Raw genomic sequence first — 20,809 nt, forward strand, 5'->3', positions numbered from 1 at the left:
AGCTAGGGTTAGGTTTAGTGTTAGGAGCTAGGGTTAGGTTTAGTGTTGGGAGCTAGGGTTAGTTTTAGTGTTAGGAGCTAGGGTTAGGTTTAGTGTTAGGAGCTAGGGTTAGTTTTAGTGTTAGGAGCTAGGGTTAGTTTTAGTGTTAGGAGTTAGGGTTAGTTTTAGGGTTAGGAGCTAGGGTTAGGTTTAGGGTTAAGATCTAGGGTTAGGTTTAGGGTTAGGAGCTAGGGTTAGGTTTAGGGTTAGGGTTAAGCTTACGTTTTTGGTTAGGTTGTTAGGTTAAGGTTAGGTTTAGGGAAAGAGTACGGGTTAGGTTTAAGGTTTAGGGTTAGGGGTTAGAGGAAAATATGATTTTGAATGAGACTGAATTGTGTGTCCCCACAAGGCTAGCTGTTCAAGTGTGTGTGTGTGTATGTGTATGTGTGTGTGTGTGTGTGTGTGTGTGCGCGTGCATGCGGGCAAGCGATATTTCTTTATTTCACAAAGGCAGTATTCTCAGATGTGATATAAAGTGAGACTGGAGAAAGGCAACAGTGAGATGAAGTTATTCCTGTGTTATCAAGCCCAGGTTTGATTGAATGATTGAATGAACATCTGACAAGGAGACATTTGACTGAGTTCCCATTGCCTTTGTTATGAAAGCACGGAAGGGAAGAACCAGCATCTGTTGCGGATCGGGCTGGGGTTTGAATCAAAAAGTAATCCCCTTCCCTCTTCCCCCGTTCACTCCACCTGATGGATCTGAGAGAACTAGGCTTATTGTGTTGACCCATCTTATACACAGTTCTACTCTAACGTTTGTCCCAGCGACGAAGACGCACAAAGCCAACAGGTCCCAATCGCCGTGCTTACGTAATCTGTTTACCAGAAGCAGGTCTGTAAAAGCAGGTCTGATTCCATGAACCCATTTAGAGGCTGATTTAGTACTCGTAGAACGTATCCCTTTAAGCCAGCTCTTAGCATTAAGTCGTACTCTCAGTCAGTGACAGAGAAGGAGTGAAGGACAGACAGGCAGAGAGCTATGGACTTCAACATCACCCTGACCTACATTCTCCTTTCCCACCGTCAATCACTACGGCGACAGAGAGAAGGAGGGATGTGAGAGAGGTTGAGGGGATGGAAAGGGAACAGAGAACGAGTGAGAGAGAAAGAGAGGGAGAAGAGAGACGTGCTAGAGAGATGGGCAGAGGCTGCTGAGGAGGACAGGTGTGCTGTCCCTCGCTCCTCTCGCTCCTCTCCTCCCTCTCTCCTCTCTCTGTCCAGAGGTTCAGTAATTGGTGCTGTCAGGGCCAGACAGCTCTACAGCGTGGTTCTTCACTGTGGAGCCCCAGGATAGACCCACAGGCTGCAGGAACATCCACACACACACTGCTCACTGACAGAGAGACACACTGACACACGCAGGAGAGAGGGAGACAGGGAGGAGTGTGTGTGTGAGAGAGAGAGAGAGAGAGAGAGAGAGAGAGAGAGAGAGAAAGAGAGAGTGTGTGTGTTGTGTGTGTATTGGATGATTATGTAACCCCAGTAACAGGGCAGATGAGGATGAATTCATGTGAATGTAGGCTTCACAGCCAATAGGAGAGCAGAGAGGGAGATAGGGAGGGAGAGCGGGGGTGTAAAATACAGACACGGAGAGAGTAAGGAGAGAACTGGAGAGTGACAAACAGAAAGAGAGAGAGAGAGCTCCTAACATGACTTAAATACAGTCAATTAATTACTAAAGGGACTAAAAACACACGTCCTGTTACCTCAACTATCATTTACATTTCTCTTTTGCTTTTTGCTTTATGAAAAAGAGAAAGAGAGGAAAGAGAGATCCATGGCTTATAAATGTTTAAAGAGGGGGAGAGCAGAATCATCAGTCCAGAGGTCCCCAAGCCCCTTAGTGACACAACGGACAGAGACAGAGAGAGAGAGAGAGAGAGAGAGAGAGAGAGAGAGAGAGAGAGAGAGACAGAGAGAGAGACAGAGAGAGAGAGAGACAGAGAGAGAGAGAGAGAGAGACAGAGAGAGAGAGAGACAGAGAGAGAGAGAGAGAGAGAGACAGAGAGAGAGAGAGAGACAGAGAGAGAGAGAGAGAGAGAGAGAGACAGAGAGACAGAGAGAGAGAGAGAGAGAGAGAGAGAGAGAGAGAGAGAGAGAGAGAGAGAGAGAGAGAGACAGAGAGAGAGAGAGAGAGAGAGAGAGAGAGAGAGACAGAAAGTGCATAGGGGAGAAGGGGGATTAAGAGCACGTTTAAGAGAGGGAGTTGGAGGAAGATGGAGGACAAGGGTGAGTTGCGTAAGTAAAGAGCTCTCGGTCTCGCTCTCTTTCTACCTCTGTTGGCTGTCTGTCTAGAGAGAGGGAGATGAAAGGGGCGTTAGGTGAAGGGAGACAGAAGTACCATTACAGAACAAGAGAACAGCAGCAAAAACTGGCAAATGGGGAAAGATAACATATTATATATAATTGGAGGAGTCTGGTTGTTTGGGTGTCTGACAGGGACCGCAGCAGTAATGATTCCATTAACACCTCACACAGTACAAAAGAGAAAAGGGGAGAGGGAGACAAAAAGGAGGGATGAGAGAGGGATGGGGGTGGAGCGAGAGATAGAGAGACAAGAGAGCAAGAAAGGGGGAAGAGAGAGAGCGAGAGCCAGGCTGATTTAAATGCATTAGTGAGTCAGTGTTACCTTACTTTTCCCTGTGGAAGCTCTTCAGAAGCTCTGAGTAGCTGTGAGGGCGGGGCAGACACCTTCTTTTTTTGTTTGGAGCAGTGTGTTTAGTACTAAAAGCATTGTGCTGTGCTTCTGGGGGCACATTAAAGCGTTACACAGGGGTGTCACGTCTCTTTGTGACCTCCAGACCTATTTGTTAAAAGCTGAGTGATTATTGACATAGTTATTCTTAACGTTTAGGTCTTCTTTTAAAAGATGCAATATTGATCAAGACCAGACAATCGTCAATGGAATTACAATGTAAAGATCTAGGGTAAGTTCTACCTACCCATTACTGACAGGTGTATAAAATTGAGCACACAGCCATGCAATCTCCATAGACAAACATTGTCAGTAGAATGGTCTTACTGGAGAGCTCAGTGACTTTCAACGTGACACCGTCATAGGATGCCACCTTTCCAACAAGTCAGTTCATCAAATTTCCGCACTGCTAGAGCTGCCCCGGTCAACTGTAAGTGCTGTTATTGTGAAGTGGAAACGTCTAGGAGCAACATCGGCTCAGCCGTGAGGTGGTAGGCCACACAAGCTCACAGAACAGGACAGAGTGCTGAAGCGCGTACCATGTAAAAATCGACCTGTCCACGGTTGCAATAGTCACTACTGAGTTCCAAACTGCCTCTGGAAGCAACGTCAGCACAAGAACTGTTCGTCAAGAGAGCTTCATGAAATGGGCTTCCATGGCCGAGCAGCCACACCCAAGCCTAAAGATCACCATATGGCAGTCCGGCAGACGAATCTGGGTTTCGTGGATGGCAGGAGAACGTTACCTGCCCCAATGCATAGTGCCAACTGTAAAGTTTGGTGGGCTAGGCCCCTTAGCTCCAGTGAAGGGAAATCTTAAAGAAACACAAAGGTTTGTTTGCAGCATTCAGAGGGGGAAGGGCCTTGGTCGGGGAGGTGACCAAAAACCCATTGGTCACTCTGACAGAGCTCCAGAGTTCCACTGTGGAGATAGGAGAACCTTCCAGAAGGACAAACATCTCTGCAGCGCTCCACCAATCAGGGCTTTATGGTAGAGTGGCCAGACGGAAGCCACTCCTCAGTAAAAGGCACGACAGCCCGCTTAAGAGTTTGCCAAAAAGGCACACAAACAACTCTCAGACAATGAGAAACAAGATTCTCTGGTCTGATGAAACCAAGAGTGAACTAATTGGCCTGAATGCCAAGCGTCACGTCTGGAGTAAACCTGCCAACAGTCCTACGATAAAGCCTGGTGGTGGCAGCTGTGGGGATGTTTTTCAGCAGCAGAGACTAGTCAGGATCGACGGAAAGATGAACAGAGCAAAGTACAGAGAGATCCTGCTCCAGAGCGCTCAGGCCCTCAGACTGGGGCGAAGGTTCACCTTCCAACAGGACAACGACCCTAAGCACACAGCCAAGACAACGCAGGAGTGACTTCGTGACAAGTCTCTGAATGTCCTTGAGGGGTCCAGACAAAGCCCGGACATGAACCCGATCGAACATCTCTGGAGAGACCTGAAAGTAGCTGTACAGCAACGCTTGAGAGGATCTGCAGAGAAGAATGGGAGAAGCTCGAGGCTGTAATCGCTGCCAAAGGTGCTTCAACAAAGGTCTGAGTAAAGGGTCTGAATACTTATAGAAATGTGATTTTGAATTGTTTTCTATATTATAAATGTTCTAATATTTCTAAAAACAGTTTTTGCTTTTTCATGAAGCGGTATTGTATGTAGATTGATGAGGGTGGAAACCGATTTAATCCGTTTTAGAATAAGGCTGTAACGCAACAAAGTGTGCAAAATTTCAAGTGGTCTGAATTCTTTCCGAAATGCACCGTATACAAAATATACCTGAGCTTTCAATGACAGACTCACCAAGTGAATCCAGGTTGAAGCTATGATCCCTTATTGACGTCTCTTGTTAAATCCACTTCAATCAGTGTAGATGAAGGGGAGGAGACCGGTTAGAGGAGTTTTATTAAGCCTTGGGACAATTGAGGCATGGCTTGTGTATGTGTGTATGTGTGTATGTGTGTGTATGTGTGTATGTGTGTATGTGTGCCATTCAGGGTGAATGGGCAAGGCAAAATATTTCAGTTTCTTTGAACTGGGTAGTAGGTGTCAGGCGCACCGGTCTGTGTCAAGAACTGCAACGCTGCCGGGTTTTTCACGCTCAACATGTCTCGCATGTGTATCACGAATGGTCCACCACCCAAAGGACATCCAACCAACATGACACAACTGTGGGAAGCACTGGAGTCAACATGGCCCAGCATCCCTGTGGAACGCTTTCGACACCTCGTAGAGTCCATGACCTGACGATAGGTGTTCCTAATGTTTGGTGTACTCAGTGTATCTTACAATAGTAACAGGTAATTGTTCAAATAAAAACAAGTATATATTTGAACAAGTACTTGTTAGTATTGCATTAAAGCACAAACAAATACCTATAAAAACATACATAGCATTACTTGGCCCTGATTGTAAAAAAAAAGATATGGCCATTTTTATAGTGGGAGTGTGTCTCCGTTAACACGTGACATTGCCCAGAGGTGAAACACCTTTGATGTGTTAGCCTGGACCTGGAGTTGCAATGAAGTTTTAACTGAGAGTTCGTAAAATAGTGTTCAGCAGTGAAACTGTGGTTATCTGCCACAACGATGATCTCACAGTGAAAGGAACCCAGCACACAATAATAGCGGATGTGCATAAAGATGGCGGCCTTCATGCCATATTGTACATGGCTCTCGTTCCTCTTTTTTTTTTTGCAGAGTATAGATGATCCCAATTTTAGAGTCAAGATGCTGGCAATTTGAAAAAGCAGATTGTGCTGATTATTGGCACGTTGATCCTTCGAACATAGCGGGTGGTGCTAAAACACAATGAAATCGCACCTAAAATTCGTCCGTCTCTCTGCACGTTCGCCATTCTTCTTATTCAATTATATTCCTAGGAACTTCGGAGCACAAGGATTGGTATTGTAATCTACATTCCCAAAGGACTCGTGAGGAAGCTTGTGCATGTTCAGCTGCACCTTACCAGAGAAACAAACAGCCTACCTACATGCAGTACCACGGGGTTGAGTTATCACAACTGAGCCTAAGACAGCTCTAGCAAGGGAAGATAATGGTCAGCTGACACGCACACACACACACACACACACACACACACACACACACACACACACACATACACACATACACACACACACTCTCTCTCTCAAATCTGTGGAGTTTAACAACTTAATACTCTGCTACCTGAGGCATCCCCTCTCCTCCACTTCCTCCAGATGGTACGTACGCATCTTCTCGCTCAGACACTCACAAACACAAGCTGCCTCCAAGCAATTCCCGACCTTCTCTTTCATAACATTGTCCTCGCTACGTAAGGGGGTTGCCTAACACACACACACACACACACACACACACACACACACACACACACACACACACACACACACACACACACACACACACACACACACACACACCCAACAGGGGGTAGTAACCCACATACCCACAGTCGTTATCATTCCATCCCGGTAAACCACATTGTTTTCCACAACGTTGCCGTCTATCTGTATTCATATTCTACCATGGTGGGGAAAAAAATATCTGCGGCCTAGCATCCTGTTTGCCCGGACGCTTGTTCAGGTTTCCGAAAGGTTCTCCAAAAACCTGTCACTGAAATTCACACGTTCCGGCCGTTATTACGAGCCGTCCTCCCCTCAGCAGCCGCCACTGGCTAGCCGATGTGTGGTTCCAAGCCCTTAAGCAACAATCCAGTTCAAGAAATGAAGTGGGAAAAAAAAAGATTGATTAAATACACTTACGTTGGCACAAGTCTTTATGCTCCTCGTACCCCGGCTTGCACACACACCTCCCGATGGGCACCAGCCAGCCCCCGTCGGCGCTACAGTACATCCTGGGGGCCTCAAACTCCTCTGACGCGTTCACACACAGCCCTCTGACCTCCACCAGGGCCGAGTCGCCCCCCGTGACGGTGTCGGGGAACTGGGCCAGGTTGAGCACGGTGAGGGGACACTTCTTGTAGAAGACACGGACAGAGACCAGAGCGATGCAGGCTCCCAGGTCCTGGAAGGCCAGGTAGAACCCCTTCTTACTCAGGTTGCTGATGTCACGCACCTCCGTGTTAAGCTTCATCACACGGTCGCCCACATCCACCTAGAGAGAGGGAAAGCAACCAGATTTAGTCAAACTTTGGCCTATTTTACAGTTCTGTTTCAGCTAGAACGGACGCAGTAGGAAAGGATGTTTATGGTCATTATTATTAATGATGCCCTCAGTATGTAAGTTGCCCTCAACTCCATGTCCAGTCAGAACTTGTTTCATCCTCTTAATGGTTAAGATAAGAATGGTTCGGGAAATCTGAGGTTAATGTTAGGATTGGGGGGTAAGGTACTCTGATCCTAGATCTGTAGTTAGAGGCAACCGCTCCCTTTGGGAGTCTGTGTTTCCACTGACCTGTGTGAAGCTCTCGTCAGCAGCGATGGTGTCTATCTTGATGTACTGACTCTCCTTGATGAACCACAGGTTGGCGTTGTTGGACTCATAGTAGAACATGTTGAACGTCTGGGAAACACACAAATTGACATTTTGCATTTGATTTTAAAAAACGTTGCCTTTTTGTTATGCCGTAGCTCTATGGGAAACGGTTTGACCGAAAGATCACTTCTCCAAGGTCAAGATTCGAAACGTTATGACATTTCAGTCAAACGTGGCCTTGAAGCAAGGAGTATTGAACAATTGTCGACAGAATGGAAACCATGAGCAGACAGACCTCTTTGCAGGTGCCTGGTACTCCAGGCAGGCTGTTACAGTCTCGGAGGGTGAACTTGATCTCAATGTAGACGCGCTGCGCTCCGTCGCGGGCGATGTGTCGCGTCCTCAGCCAGTTGTTCTGACTGGCCTCCATCACGTTGCACACCTGGTAGGTACGCATGGGAGTGTTCCTCTCATCCATCACACTGATCTCCTCCCACTGCAGAGAGAGAGAGAGAGAGGGGGGGGTTAGAGGATTGCAGGGCGGGGGGGTATGCGTGTGTATTTAAGTGACAAAAAAACATCTGTGTACATTTAAGTAATCACATTATAGTGCGCGCACATGCGCGTGTATGCGTGTTTTCATACATGTGCATTTGTGTGTGTGGGTGCGAGTGTGTGGGTGCGAGTGTGTGGGTGCGAGTGTGTGTGTGCGAGTGTGTGTGTGTGTGTGTGTGTGAGAGAGAGTGACTCTGTGTGTGTGTATGTGTATGTGTGTGTGTGTCCTTGATCTGGAGAGAGACGTAGGACAGAGCTACTTTGTCTCCCCTCATATATTGCCATCTGTTTCCACTTGTGCTCAGATAAGTAATTCAGAACACTTCTCGCATGAGAGAGAAAACATTTCTATTCCTTCAAGGAAAGGAAAATAAACCAGTGTGGTTTCATAGAGTTTCAGGGACCAGGACCTACCAAAGGGGAAGCAGACAGTTAGGCTTAAAAACACAGTCATGCACACGCACACACACACACAGACACACACAATGAGCCAACTCAGTATGAATCTCATTTGGGGTGAGGAGATGCACAGACCACCTTCTCAGTTCAGAGTACCAGTCTCTTTTCAGGCTCTGTATAGACTACTGACTGATGAACACATATCACATTTCAACATTCAAACCTCAGACACACACACACACACACACACACACAAAGGCAACTATTTGCTGGTCAGTGCAGCTGGCTATTGCAAAACTTTCCCTCTAATTTCACTCGGATGGGATGCAAATTATACTGGAGTGGAGATAGACAGGAGAGAGAGAGCGAGAGAGCGAGAGAGAGAGCGAGAAGAAAGACAGCGAGAGAGCGAGAGAGAGAGAGAGAGAGAGAGGGGGAGAGAGAGAGAGAGAGAGGGAGAGAGAATGAAGGAGAGAGAGAGAGTGAGAAAGACAGAGAGAGAGAGAGAGCGAGAAAGACAGAGAGAGAGCGAGAAAGACAGAAAGAGAGAGAGAGAATGAACAAAGGAGAGAGAATGCAGGATTGAGAGAGAAAGAGAAAGACAGGGGGGTTTAAGACAGGCAAAGGAGAGAGAGAAAGCGAGAAAAGGACAGAGAAAGACAAGGGGGTTGTAGACTCGAAAGAAAAAGCTCAGATTTTGGGGATAATTGAACTCGACAGGTCGACAAGCCGGCAAAGGCTTGACACATTTCACCTAAAGTCTTGAGTACTAAAACAGACGGAAACAGACTCTCAGTCAGCTGCTTTTAATCCACTGGGCCTTCCACAGGGCTGGCTCCTGACCTGGGACTAGAGTAGCACGGAGGAAACAATTTAGGAGTTTGTCATAGGTAGGGCCAGGAATATTACAGACCAATTGACCTGGCCAAGGGAACCTCTATGCCCTGTGTACAGGCTATAACTACGACGATGTCATGAGTATCAGCGACATAGAAAACGAGTTGCGTTCTACTCTCTCTCTCTCGTTCTATTTCATCAGTTGGAAGAAAAAAAACAACAGATGAGGATCGAGAGAGAGAGAGAGAGAGAACGACAGATGAGGATAGAGAGAGAGAAAAACCGAGGGAGGAATGAATGCGTGTAAATTACAGACGCGGCTGTCAGCTAAACGGACCCATCTGTGTGGAGCAGGACCAGTCGGACATCACAGGAGACTGAGAGGGCATACACGGCTGTACACACACACACACACACACACACACTGCACAGAGGCACACACGTGCGGCTAGTTCCCTAGAGAGCGGTGATTATGGAGTTAGAGAGGATAGCTATTGAGGAATAAAGAGGGCTTCGTGACGTTTTGTTTATTTCCCTCAGAGCGGAGGTTGAGTGTGAGGACTACACAGACTTCCTTGCTTGTTTGTGGAGCTGTTTCCATGTGAAAGGTGATTGTCTGGCAGTTTGGTCTCGCGGCCAGGTGGGTTTCTGTACCATCTCTCTACCTAAGGACGTGCTTCACCGAAATCCGCGCCTCACCAAATCCTTTCCTCAGTTCTCTCAGTGATGAACTCTTAGTCCAATGTACTCTTGGTCCAATGTTCTGAAATAATAGATTAGGGCTGGGTGGTACAGTGTATTTGACTATATACCGGTATCGATAAATCGTGATATGCAGCCTGTAATGTACATTTTTATACTTGACTCCGCTACGTGAGTCATTTATATCCGCTGTCTCTCTCTCTCTCTCTCTCCATGCCGCTTTCCACACAGGTCTAGCCTTGTCACTCAAGAGGCGCATTTGTTGTTGCTCGACCACGAGACACTTGCATTCAGCCTACATGGTCAATGCAGCACATGCAACAATGTTGTTTCCACTTCTTAATGTGAATCTACAAGCGTTCTATAATTACACTATTAGTTTGTGTTTCTTCCATCTGCAAACAGCTAGTTTGTGTTTTTTAAGCACGGGCTAATCAGAGGAAACGCAGCTAGCTACAGCCTGGTACCAGTGATGGTGTAGGCCTAAATCAGCAAGTTGTTTGTGCAACAGTATCTTCTAAGCTGAAGAGGATTAGGCAAATCATGAATATGTTAGCTACATGAAGTAGCTAAGAGAAAACATTTCATGTAGCCAAAGATTATAGTGTCCCCTAGGAAACACTGACCAACACTTTGGTTCCTACCCTGTCACAATAACTCCTCTCTGGCCGTTTTCTTCGTTATCATGTCCAACAACACTGTTTTCAAAGTGCCCACTATTATATTTGAACTATGGAATTATAATGATAATTGCAACATTTGGTTAAAAATAAGGCCTACATTTTTTGCCAATATCGTACAGCCCTACGTGGCAGTGTGGAAATGATCTCAAATGAGTGCAGGAAATGCAGAAATGTATGAAAATGCAGAATTTTCTTGGGGGTTGAAGTTTAATTTAACAGTATATAAAACCATCAGAATTTAGAAAGATTTAAGTCAATTAGAAAGAACAGTATGTGTTGCCACCCTAGGGTCACACCCTACTCATAAAGCAAATGTAGAATTTGTCTTATTCAAAAACATTAAATACCATCAAATACTGTAAGAAATTTGAAAAATACCGTAATATGATACTTTGGCCATATCGCCCAACAACAGACTATTCATTTCCAACATATAGTACAGGTAGAATCAAATGATGCTGGTCATATTCTTGATGTCTATTTTTTCTAAAAGCCTCCTCCCTCACCAGGAAATACGAGAAAATCAACCCAACGTTTAATTGAAACTAACAAGCCTATACTTTCTATCTAAACAAAATAATTCTGAAGTAATTCATATGGATGATGTGAAAAAGAGAGAACTGTTTAGACAGGTTGGAGAGTTTAGCCCCTCTCTCTCAATCACCGAACACACACACACACACGCATGCACACACACACACACACACACACACACACACACACACACACACACGCACGCACACACACACACACACACACACGACGCGCGCACTCAATCAGTGAACCTGTTGCTATAGCGATGGCATTTCAGTTTGACCGCTAATTAGCATTCTGGACAGAACTTTCCTCTTTGAGCGTTCTAATCCCTCGACAAATCACAACGAAGCTGGCCTGATTGCTTTGAAGCAGGGTAAAAACCGTCACATCAGGACTCGGGTTAAACCCTTCATTGGCTTAACATAATTTCCCCCCGCAATCATCTTGTAGTTACAGATACTTATACATAATTGGCCATCAAACTCTGAAATAACATCTGTCTAAGAGACAGAGAGAGAGAGAGAGAGCAGAGAAAGGGGGTGCTCCCAAATATATTCATAAAGATATGGGGCCTATATTTGAACCTTTTACTGCCGTGGGCTAAATCAGGGCCGCACAGAATGTTTCTTGGTACTCTTAAACAAATCTACTTGGAAAGAAAAGTATACACCTCACATACATGAACTATAGAGTTGAAATGTATTACATTTTGAGTTTGCATCTCAATATTACACTTTATATACATTACAGAAGACTGAAATATAACAAACCGTTTGACACAGAAACACTGGGTTTTCGGTGGCTTTTTTGAAATAATGTTTATTAATTATGAAATCATGAAAAATATGAAAAACATTCCACCCATGAGGCCACTAGGTCATTTGACTGCAGGAAAGAGCTACAAGCAATATCATTACTGGTTGTGTTTGTTTTCTATCCTGCCGCAGAAACACAAACACCCCAGTTGTGTGATAGAAGTGGGTCGCTCTGCTCAGACTCCAGCACACATCTGGCTATGGGGCAGGCCGTACTAAGTCTGACCTGTGGGGGTCAAGTGGTGGTGGATTGAGTCAGAGAGACAGCTATCCAGCTAAGGCCATATCTTGAACGGTGGGAATGTCTGTGTGACCTCTCTGCAGGTTCAGGGGTCCGGGTTTAACTAGATAATCCCCCTTATATGAAACACAAGACCCAGAGAGACATGCTGCTCAGCACCTCAGCCCTCTGTTTATATCTCTCTCTCCCTCTCTCTGTCTCTCTCCTCCCTTTTTCTCTCCTGTTGAGAGAAAAATTAATTTCCCATTTTCTTCTCTGTGAGAGAGAGAGAGAGAGAGAGAGAGAGAGAGAGGCGTGCGTAGCCTATAATGCGTTTTTCAGTTCCCAAGGGTTGCTGCCACATGTCAGACTCGTTGACAGCCTAAACGTCTGGTTCTTGAACAGAAGAAAAACCATGAAAAGACAAATGCATGTCAATCGTCCAGTTATTACTGGTGCTAAAGCCGGGTGTTTATCTTGCATCATTTAACTCTGAGTGTGTCGTTCTCTCCCTCTCTCATTCTCTCTCTGGGTCTTCCCATCTCACTCGCTATCTCGCTCTCCTTCTATCTGCCCTCTCTCTCACTATTTTTCTCTCTCTCTGTATCGCTCTCTCTCTCTCTCTCTCTCTCTCTCTCTCGGTTCTCTTTCTTTCTCCCCCCTCTACCCCTCGCTCTCTCTCCCTCTATTTCTTCGGGTGACTTCGGGCTGCTGTGAGGTGAGGTGCAGGGCAATGCAGGCTAATGCAGGGTATCATCATCCCTGTTGTTATCTCCTGACGCTGTGGAGTGACTCAACCAGCCTGTGTGTCCTATGTCATCTGAAGTAACTACTCCCCCCCCCTACTCACCCAGTGGGTGCGAGAGCACGGGCACAAAGCAGGCGCCTTGAACCACCAAGGTGGCGTGTTAAACAGCGTGGTCTTTATTTCAAACTGTAAACCAGACCTGGGTGAAATACATATGTCCAACCGTCGACTGTTTGTTTTAGCCTGCCCCGATACAAGGGGACCAATGTGATCGTCCCCAAAAAAGTGCAAACTCCACCCACCTCCCGATACAAGGGGACCAATGTGATCGTCCCCAAAAAAGTGCAAACTCCACCCACCTCCCGATACAAGGGGACCAATGTGATCGTCCCCAAAAAAGTGCAAACTCCACCCACCTCCAATCAAGATTATACCTAAAGTATTTGAAATACCTATTTGACCCAGGTCTGTGGTTAACATTATACATTCAGCTAAGCATTTGCGCTGGAATGAAACCCACAGCCTTGGTGTTGCCAGCAAACAAGGCTGTAATCATACCGACTTCCTTTCAACGAAGCTGCCTTCACTGACAGAAAGAAAATACTCTAGATTTTAGCTCTCTGTCCCCTTATCACTCTCTCGCTCAGCTGGTTTCTACTAACATTCCTCTGTTGTGTTCTAAAGAGGCGTGACAGTGGCATTCTGCCACTTCCTGGGCTGTTACCTTCACAGCAGCCCGTTACGCAACTCAACCCCAGTGTTACGTCAAAAATATGAACCCCCTCCCCAAATCGCAGTCGCCCCCCAAAAAAACGGAGCCAAGCGACTGTCACATTATTTTCGGCGCAGCGGAAATCATTAGTCAATTTCCCCTCCAGACTCCAAATATAACTATAGAACGCTATAGAAGCCATCGCTCTAACCTCCACTGCTCTCTCTCTCTCTGCACTGCTGCTACTGAATACACCCTGCACTCCACTCTAGACAACTCCCTGATTCTAATAAAATGACTACCTCGCTGATGTCAGTGTCTCCAGCCAGAGTCAGAGTTTCATGCCGCGTACACCGATCCAATGCTTTCAGGTCTACACAAGCGCCTATTGTCGTGATTAGTGCATTGTTATTTTCGTCAACAAAACAATTGTGACAAAAACATTAGTCAAACACCTGTTTTTCAGTCGCAATTGATGAGACCATAACGAAATAGATTCCGACAAAAACTATAACCTAAACTAAAAAGAAAATTTGACGAGACAAAATGATCTCTGTGACTAAAATCTGACTACTAGGTGGACTGGACAATGTTGTTTTGGAGAGATCTATCTCAAGGCCATCAGACTGTTAAACAGCCACCACTAACATTGAGTGGCTGCTGCCAACATACTGACTCAACTCCAGCCACTTTAATAATGGAAATGGATGGAAATTGATGTAAAAATGTATCACTAGCCACTTTAAACAATGCCACTTAATATAATGTTTACATACCCTACATTACTCATCTCATATGTGTATGTATATACTGTACTCATTTAAACTGCTGTGTCTTGCTGCATCTACTGCATCTTGCCATCTCTATGTAATACATGTATCACTGGCCACTTTAAACTATGCCACTTTGTTTACATACCCTACATTATTCATCTCATATGTATATACTGTACTCATTTAAACTGCTGCGTCTTGCTGCATCTACTGCATCTTGCCATCTCTATGTAATACATGTATCACTAGCCACTTTAAACTATGCCACTTTGTTTACATACCCTACATTATTCATCTCATATGTATATACTGTACTCTATACCATCTACGGCATCTTGCCTATGCCGTTCTGTACCATCACTCATTCATATATCTTTATGTACATATTCTTTATCCCTTTACACTTGTGTGTACAAAGGTAGTAGTTGTGGAATTGTTAGGTTAGATTACTCGTTGGTTATTATTGCATTGTCGGAACTAGAAGCACAAGCATTTCGCAACACTCGCATTAACATCTGCTAACCATGAGTATGTGACAAATAAAATTTGATTTGATTGGCAAATGAGAGCTTTTCGGTGATAAACACAATTCATATTAGCAGCACAGACGCGCAGCTCAGTTCTGTTCAGAAGTGGGAAGGATGTGGCACACCCGGCAGACACAGTCTACATCAGCTGGTGAGCTGCGGGGGAGCAAGGGATGAGTGTGGCCAGACAGGTCCCTGCTCCAGCTCTGCCTCCGATTATACACGTCGCACAGGCAACACTCTTGCTTCACGTTAGCTAACCAGTCACCGCCAGACTTCTGGTTAGCTACCCTTTGCCTGTTTCAATTTTAAACAACAATAGCAGAATTGAGCTCAAAAGTGGGAAAAAAAAACGGTCTAGTTATGTGTTTTCTATCCCTTGAGTAAGTAGGTTATAGAAAAGTAGTTTGTCTTTGAATTTGTAGTCTCGCTCAACCCTCCCACTTCTCACGTTGCATTTCACATACGGGCTCTGGAGCCAACGTAGCCAAGACTCCCTCTTTTCCCCAGAGAAAACGGCTTGATTTTAGCCCTTATGCTATTGTTGAAAAGACATGACCCATAATACCGGCGTTACATTTTTTTTTACACCCATAAAGCATATCGCGGGCTGTTCTAAAACTAGGCTACTTGCAGACCGGACCATTAACCATTTGTCAAGGCTACACTTTGTCATGTTACTTCATTAGCTAGCTATAGCTAACAACCTGCGGCTCATTCAGCAGGACACAACGTTTTGGAACGTGTTGAATAAGGAATGACTCATGGAATTTTTATCTGCAACGTTTGAGAATGTTTTTCAACTGAAAGGAGCCATGGTACATTATCAGTAGCATATATGCAAATATTTGTTGGCACAATGAAAACTGATAGAAAACTATTTATTGACTAAATTCCTCGTCACTACGCTATGTCTGACTGGGTAAATAACTTTATTTTCAGTTCATGTGGACCCAATGACTCAGACTTGAGCACTTGGACCAGGACTCGAGCACTGGGACTCAAGACTTCAGCCATAGGGACTCGTGACTTGACTCGAGGTACTCGAGGTTTAGTGACTCGACTACATCACTGGTCGAAATAGTCATTAGCTCCCGTTCGAAGTCATTAGCCCCCTTTGACTTACATTTACATTACATTTAAGTCATTTAGCAGACGCTCTTATCCAGAGCGACTTACAAATTGGTGCGTTCACCTTAAGACATCCAGTGGAACAGCCACTTTACAATAGTGCATCTAAATCTTTTAAGGGGGGGTGAGAAGGATTACTTTATCCTATCCTAGGTATTCCTGAAAGAGGTGGGGTTTCAGGTGTCTCCGGAAGGTGGTGATTGACTCCGCTGTCCTGGCGTCGTGAGGGAGTTTGTTCCACCATTGGGGGGCCAGAGCAGCGAACAGTTTTGACTGGGCTGCGCGGGAACTGTACTTCCTCAGTGGTAGGGAGGCGAGCAGGCCAGAGGTGGATGAACGCAGTGCCCTTGTTTGGGTGTAGGGCCTGATCAGAGCCTGGAGGTACTGAGGTGCCGTTCCCCTCACAGCTCCGTAGGCAAGCACCATGGTCTTGTAGCGGATGCGAGCTTCAACTGGAAGCCAGTGGAGAGAGCGGAGGAGCGGGGTGACGTGAGAGAACTTGGGAAGGTTGAACACCAGACGGGCTGCGGCGTTCTGGATGAGTTGTAGGGGTTTAATGGCACAGGCAGGGAGCCCAGCCAACAGCGAGTTGCAGTAATCCAGACGGGAGATGACAAGTGCCTGGATTAGGACCTGCGCTGCTTCCTGTGTGAGGCAGGGTCGTACTCTGCGGATGTTGTAGAGCATGAACCTACAAGAACGGGCCACCGCCTTGATGTTAGTTGAGAACGACAGGGTGTTGTCCAGGATCACGCCAAGGTTCTTAGCGCTCTGGGAGGAGGACACAATGGAGTTGTCAACCGTGATGGCGAGATCATGGAATGGGCAGTCCTTCCCGGGAGGAAGAGCAGCTCCGTCTTGCCGAGGTTCAGCTTGAGGTGGTGATCCGTCATCCACACTGACTTTTATTCTGATCATAGAGCTCTAATCATGGAATTCCGAACGCGTCATGTGTCTACACCTACATTTAAATGTGTCTGCCGTGTCCAGACTCCCTATTCCCACGCTATATTCAAATGTCAGTATGCATTCTACAAATGGTGGAACAGGCAAAATATGATAACACAACAACTGATGGCAGTTGCTAACTACTGTAGCTAACTAGCCAGCTAGCCTCTGTAGCTAGCAAGCAAAGCTAAAGAGATTGCAAACGGGTTAGCATAACTATAGCCAAACAAAATATATTTTTTCGAAATATTAGCTAGCTGGCTAGCATTTATGAGGCCACCAAACACGTTACGCACATGAACATATCTCCTCCAACGTTATAATGACAAAGTGTCTCTCGGACCCAAAACATACGTTTTCTGGAGACTTGTGGGAGAAGTGCTGATGACGTCGCCCACTGTATGCGCTTTCAGTAGCCTGATTGCGTCCAGACTGAGGAGAAAACCCCCCACACACAATGCATCCCTGACCACCACCTGAAGACACCGTCGTATCATTTCCATCTTCGTATTCTGGTAGCAGAAGTCGCATGTCAGTGTCAAGTGTAGACACGACTTCTCTCTCGCGTCTGTTTATTTTCTATGTAATGTGCAATATCTATGTAGGCTGAATTAGGAATTTCCATGGCAAGATCATTCTTATATAATATAATATTATTCTTATGTACTGTATATGTGTATCATTTGTCTGCTGTTGGGAAGAGAATAGAATATGTTATGAAGAAAAATGTGTAGGTAGACCAAATGTATGTATGTGCACATGGAAGTGAGTGATTCTTGTTTTCTATAGGTTAATGAGGCAATACAAATGTGATGTGACTAAAACGTGACTACAATGAAAGGGCATTTAGTTGACTAAAATGGCCCTCTGTTTTTGTCATTTTGACAATAACTAGACGAAATCATTATTCAAATGACAAAAATGAGGCTAACATGCTGACCAGACTGGGCGTCCGCCATCGCTCGCTTGTTGATTTTGTCAATCCACACCAGACGCGATCAGGACACGCAGGTTGAAATATCAATAAGAACTCTGAACCAACTGTATTAACTTGGGGACAGGTCGAAAAGCATTACTCATTCATGGCAATTTAGCTAGCTAGCTTGCTGTTGCTAGATAATTTGTCCTTGGATATAAACATTGGGTTGTTATTTTACCTGAAATGCACAAGGTCCTCGACTCCGACAATTAATCCACAGATAAAAGGGAAACCGAGTTAGTTTCTAGTAATTTCTCCGCCTTCAGTCTTTTTCTTCTTCGTTGGACTTTATATGGCGGTTGGCAACCAACTTTAAAGTGCATTACCACCACCAACTGGACTGGAGTGTGGACCTCAGTTCATCTTTCAATCACCCATGTGGTTATATGCTCCTAATACCCAATGAGGAGATGGGAGAGGTGGGACTTGCATCGCGTCAAGCATGACAAATAGAACCAAGTTCTATTTTGGCGCTTGGCTACACAGATGCTCGGTGATGCGCGCGAGCAGTTTGGATGCAATGAATGAATAACATGTCTGTGTACACTTATTTTGCAGCGCTCGCGGGTGTGGTCAGCATATAAGACTTCATTATATTTTTGTCAAAATGACTAAGATTAAACTAAATCTAAAACACACTGCCAAAATGAACACTGGGTTAAAGTTGGTTAGGTAAAGTGTGTGTCTGTGTGAGCGCCTGTGGATCAAGATTGATCCAGTGTGGCCGCCTCATACAGAAAGTGATGTCACAGCGCTACTCACCCCCTCGGCAGGGTAGGCCTCCCAGCCTAGGTTTCCCAGAGCAGACATGGAGTCCAACAACGTCACTGCAGACAGACAGAGAGAACAGACTGGTTAATACAACACACACTATTACAGCAATAAGACACCAGAGGAAGGGAGGGCCGTCGTGGTTATTGGAACATCTGTGCTGTCAAGGGGGGCAGGTCAATGGGATAGGACTTACAACAGCACATTAGAACAACATTTACTGCCTCAGATTCACACAGGCTCAACCACACACCCTTACCCCTTTCCATAGCAAAGGGACGGAGTGAGGGGTGGAGAGATGGATGGAGAAAGAAATGATTGATAGAGGGAGAGAGAAAGGCAAGGGCTGGTGAGAGTGACTGCAAAGAAAAGAGATGGGAACAGAGAGAGTGATGAAGAATGAGAGAAATATCCGGATGGAGGAGGACGGAGGGATGGACAGACAGAGAGAAGGAGTGAGGTTGAGACAGAAAGGCTAAGAGATAGCTAAAACGCTGTGTATTTAGATTCAGATGGAGCCAGTTTCTCCCACGGTGTGTGAACTGTGCTTTCCCTGCCTGACGCCATTGAGCCCTAATTATGGCCTCATCACTGCTAACCATTAATATTTAATTATCCTCCATCTGCAGAGGCTGCCGCCAGCCCCCTCCCTCCCTCCTCTCTCTCTATCTCTTATCGCTCTCTGCTTTGCTACTTCTTGTGCTCTCTCTCGCTCTCTCTTCTCTGCCTCTCTCGCTTCTCTGCCTCTCTCGCTTCTCTGCCTCTCTCGCTTCTCTGCCTCTCTCGCTTCTCTGCCCTCTCGCTTCTCTGCCCTCTCGCTTCTCTGCCCTCTCGCTTCTCTGCCCTCTCGCTTCCCTGCCCGCTCAAAACCTACTGTCTCTCTCACCCTCTCACCCTCTCTTTCTGTCTCTTTCAATCTGCTTCTCTCCCTTTCACACTCGCTACATCTCCACCTCTCTCTTTCTCTCATTCTGTGCCAGAGGTCTGACTCGGGCCAAAAGAGAGTTACTCCTCGGGCTCTCAGCCACAGGTCCCAGATCAGCTGTCCAGGCTCCTGACCTGAAACATCATCAGTTGGCTTTAATAACTGACCTAGGAAACCAGGGGGAACTAGTGCCAAAACACAGACACAGGCAGTATTTTCAAGGAAAGTCTCGGGCACTTACAGTAGAACCAAATCTCAAATGAGGGCTAACCAGCTAAAAGTCGGTGAACTTCATCTCTCCAGATGTCCAATTCATTCTTGTTGGAAGATGACGAAAAACATTATAGTACAAAATTAATCTTTTATATCACTTTTTTTTTTCCACTCGGAAAAGACGAACACACCCAGGAGCAGAAAACAGAGTAGACTGCTTTATTTTCATCTAGCTCCTGTTCCACATTTAGATATGAGTCTTTCTACATTCCTCCTCTCAGAGGGCGCCTGGGCCTGGTGGCTAATGAAACGCATTTGCCTCTCCTCTCCACTGAACGTGACATTTCTAAATGAATAAAGCAGTAGGGAGAGTGTGTCTGCTGTGTGCACGGGACATTTATCTAGCCCGCAGGTAGCACTAGTACCATTAGAACAGTCCAATATATATAATTCTCTCTCTCTCTCTCTCTCTCTCTCTCTCTCTCTCTCTCTCTCTCTCTCTCTCTCCCTCTCCCCCTCTCTCCCTCTCTCCCTCTCCCTCTCCCTTCAGAAAGTATTCACACGCCCTTGACTTTTTCCACATTTTGTTGTGTTACATCCTGAATTTAAAATGTTTTAAATTTCGAAAATTGTGTCACTGCTCTACACACAATAAGTATTCAAATGCTTTGTTATGGCAAGCCTAGATCAATTCAGGAGTAAAAATGTGCTTAACAAAAAGTTACATGGCCTCATTCCATGTTCAATTATAGCGGTTAACATTCATTGTATCATGACTACCCCATCTCTGTATCTCACACATAAAAGGATCTGTAACGTCCCTTAATCAAGTCATGAATTTCAAGCACAGATTCAACCACAAAGACCAGGGAGGTTTGTTCAATGCCTCGCAAGGAAAAGAAGGATGACTGTACAAAACACAAGATATTCCAAAACATGCATCCTGTTTGCAACAAGGCACTTAAGTAATGCTTAAAAATATATGAATACTTCTTTTTTTTTAAGTCCTGAACCATTATGTTTGGGGCAAATCAAACACAACACATCATGTTATGGGTATGCTTGTCATCAGCAAGGACTAGGGAGATTGATAGGATACAAATAAATAGAATACAGCTATAAGCACTGGCAAAATCCAAGAGGAAAATCTTGT

At 45.4% G+C, this 20,809-nt stretch overlaps 1 protein-coding gene across 2 annotated transcripts in view; it reads right to left on the reverse strand.

The window, feature by feature from the left end:
- The window catches only part of epha4b (eph receptor A4b), a 184,283-nt gene that overhangs the window by 148,335 nt on the left and 15,139 nt on the right, over positions 1–20,809 (reverse strand). For both annotated transcript variants that reach the window (XM_065005586.1, XM_065005585.1), the window contains exons 2-5: positions 18,510–18,574; positions 7,477–7,677; positions 7,161–7,268; positions 6,509–6,860 (exon numbers count right to left, since the gene is read on the reverse strand). In XM_065005586.1, coding sequence (XP_064861658.1) covers positions 6,509–6,860; positions 7,161–7,268; positions 7,477–7,677; positions 18,510–18,574 — 726 coding nt within the window. The remainder of the gene's footprint in view (positions 1–6,508; positions 6,861–7,160; positions 7,269–7,476; positions 7,678–18,509; positions 18,575–20,809) is intronic.

Source organism: Oncorhynchus nerka, linkage group LG20 (genome assembly GCF_034236695.1).
Source record: "Oncorhynchus nerka isolate Pitt River linkage group LG20, Oner_Uvic_2.0, whole genome shotgun sequence".
NCBI classification, from domain to species: domain Eukaryota; kingdom Metazoa; phylum Chordata; class Actinopteri; order Salmoniformes; family Salmonidae; genus Oncorhynchus; species Oncorhynchus nerka.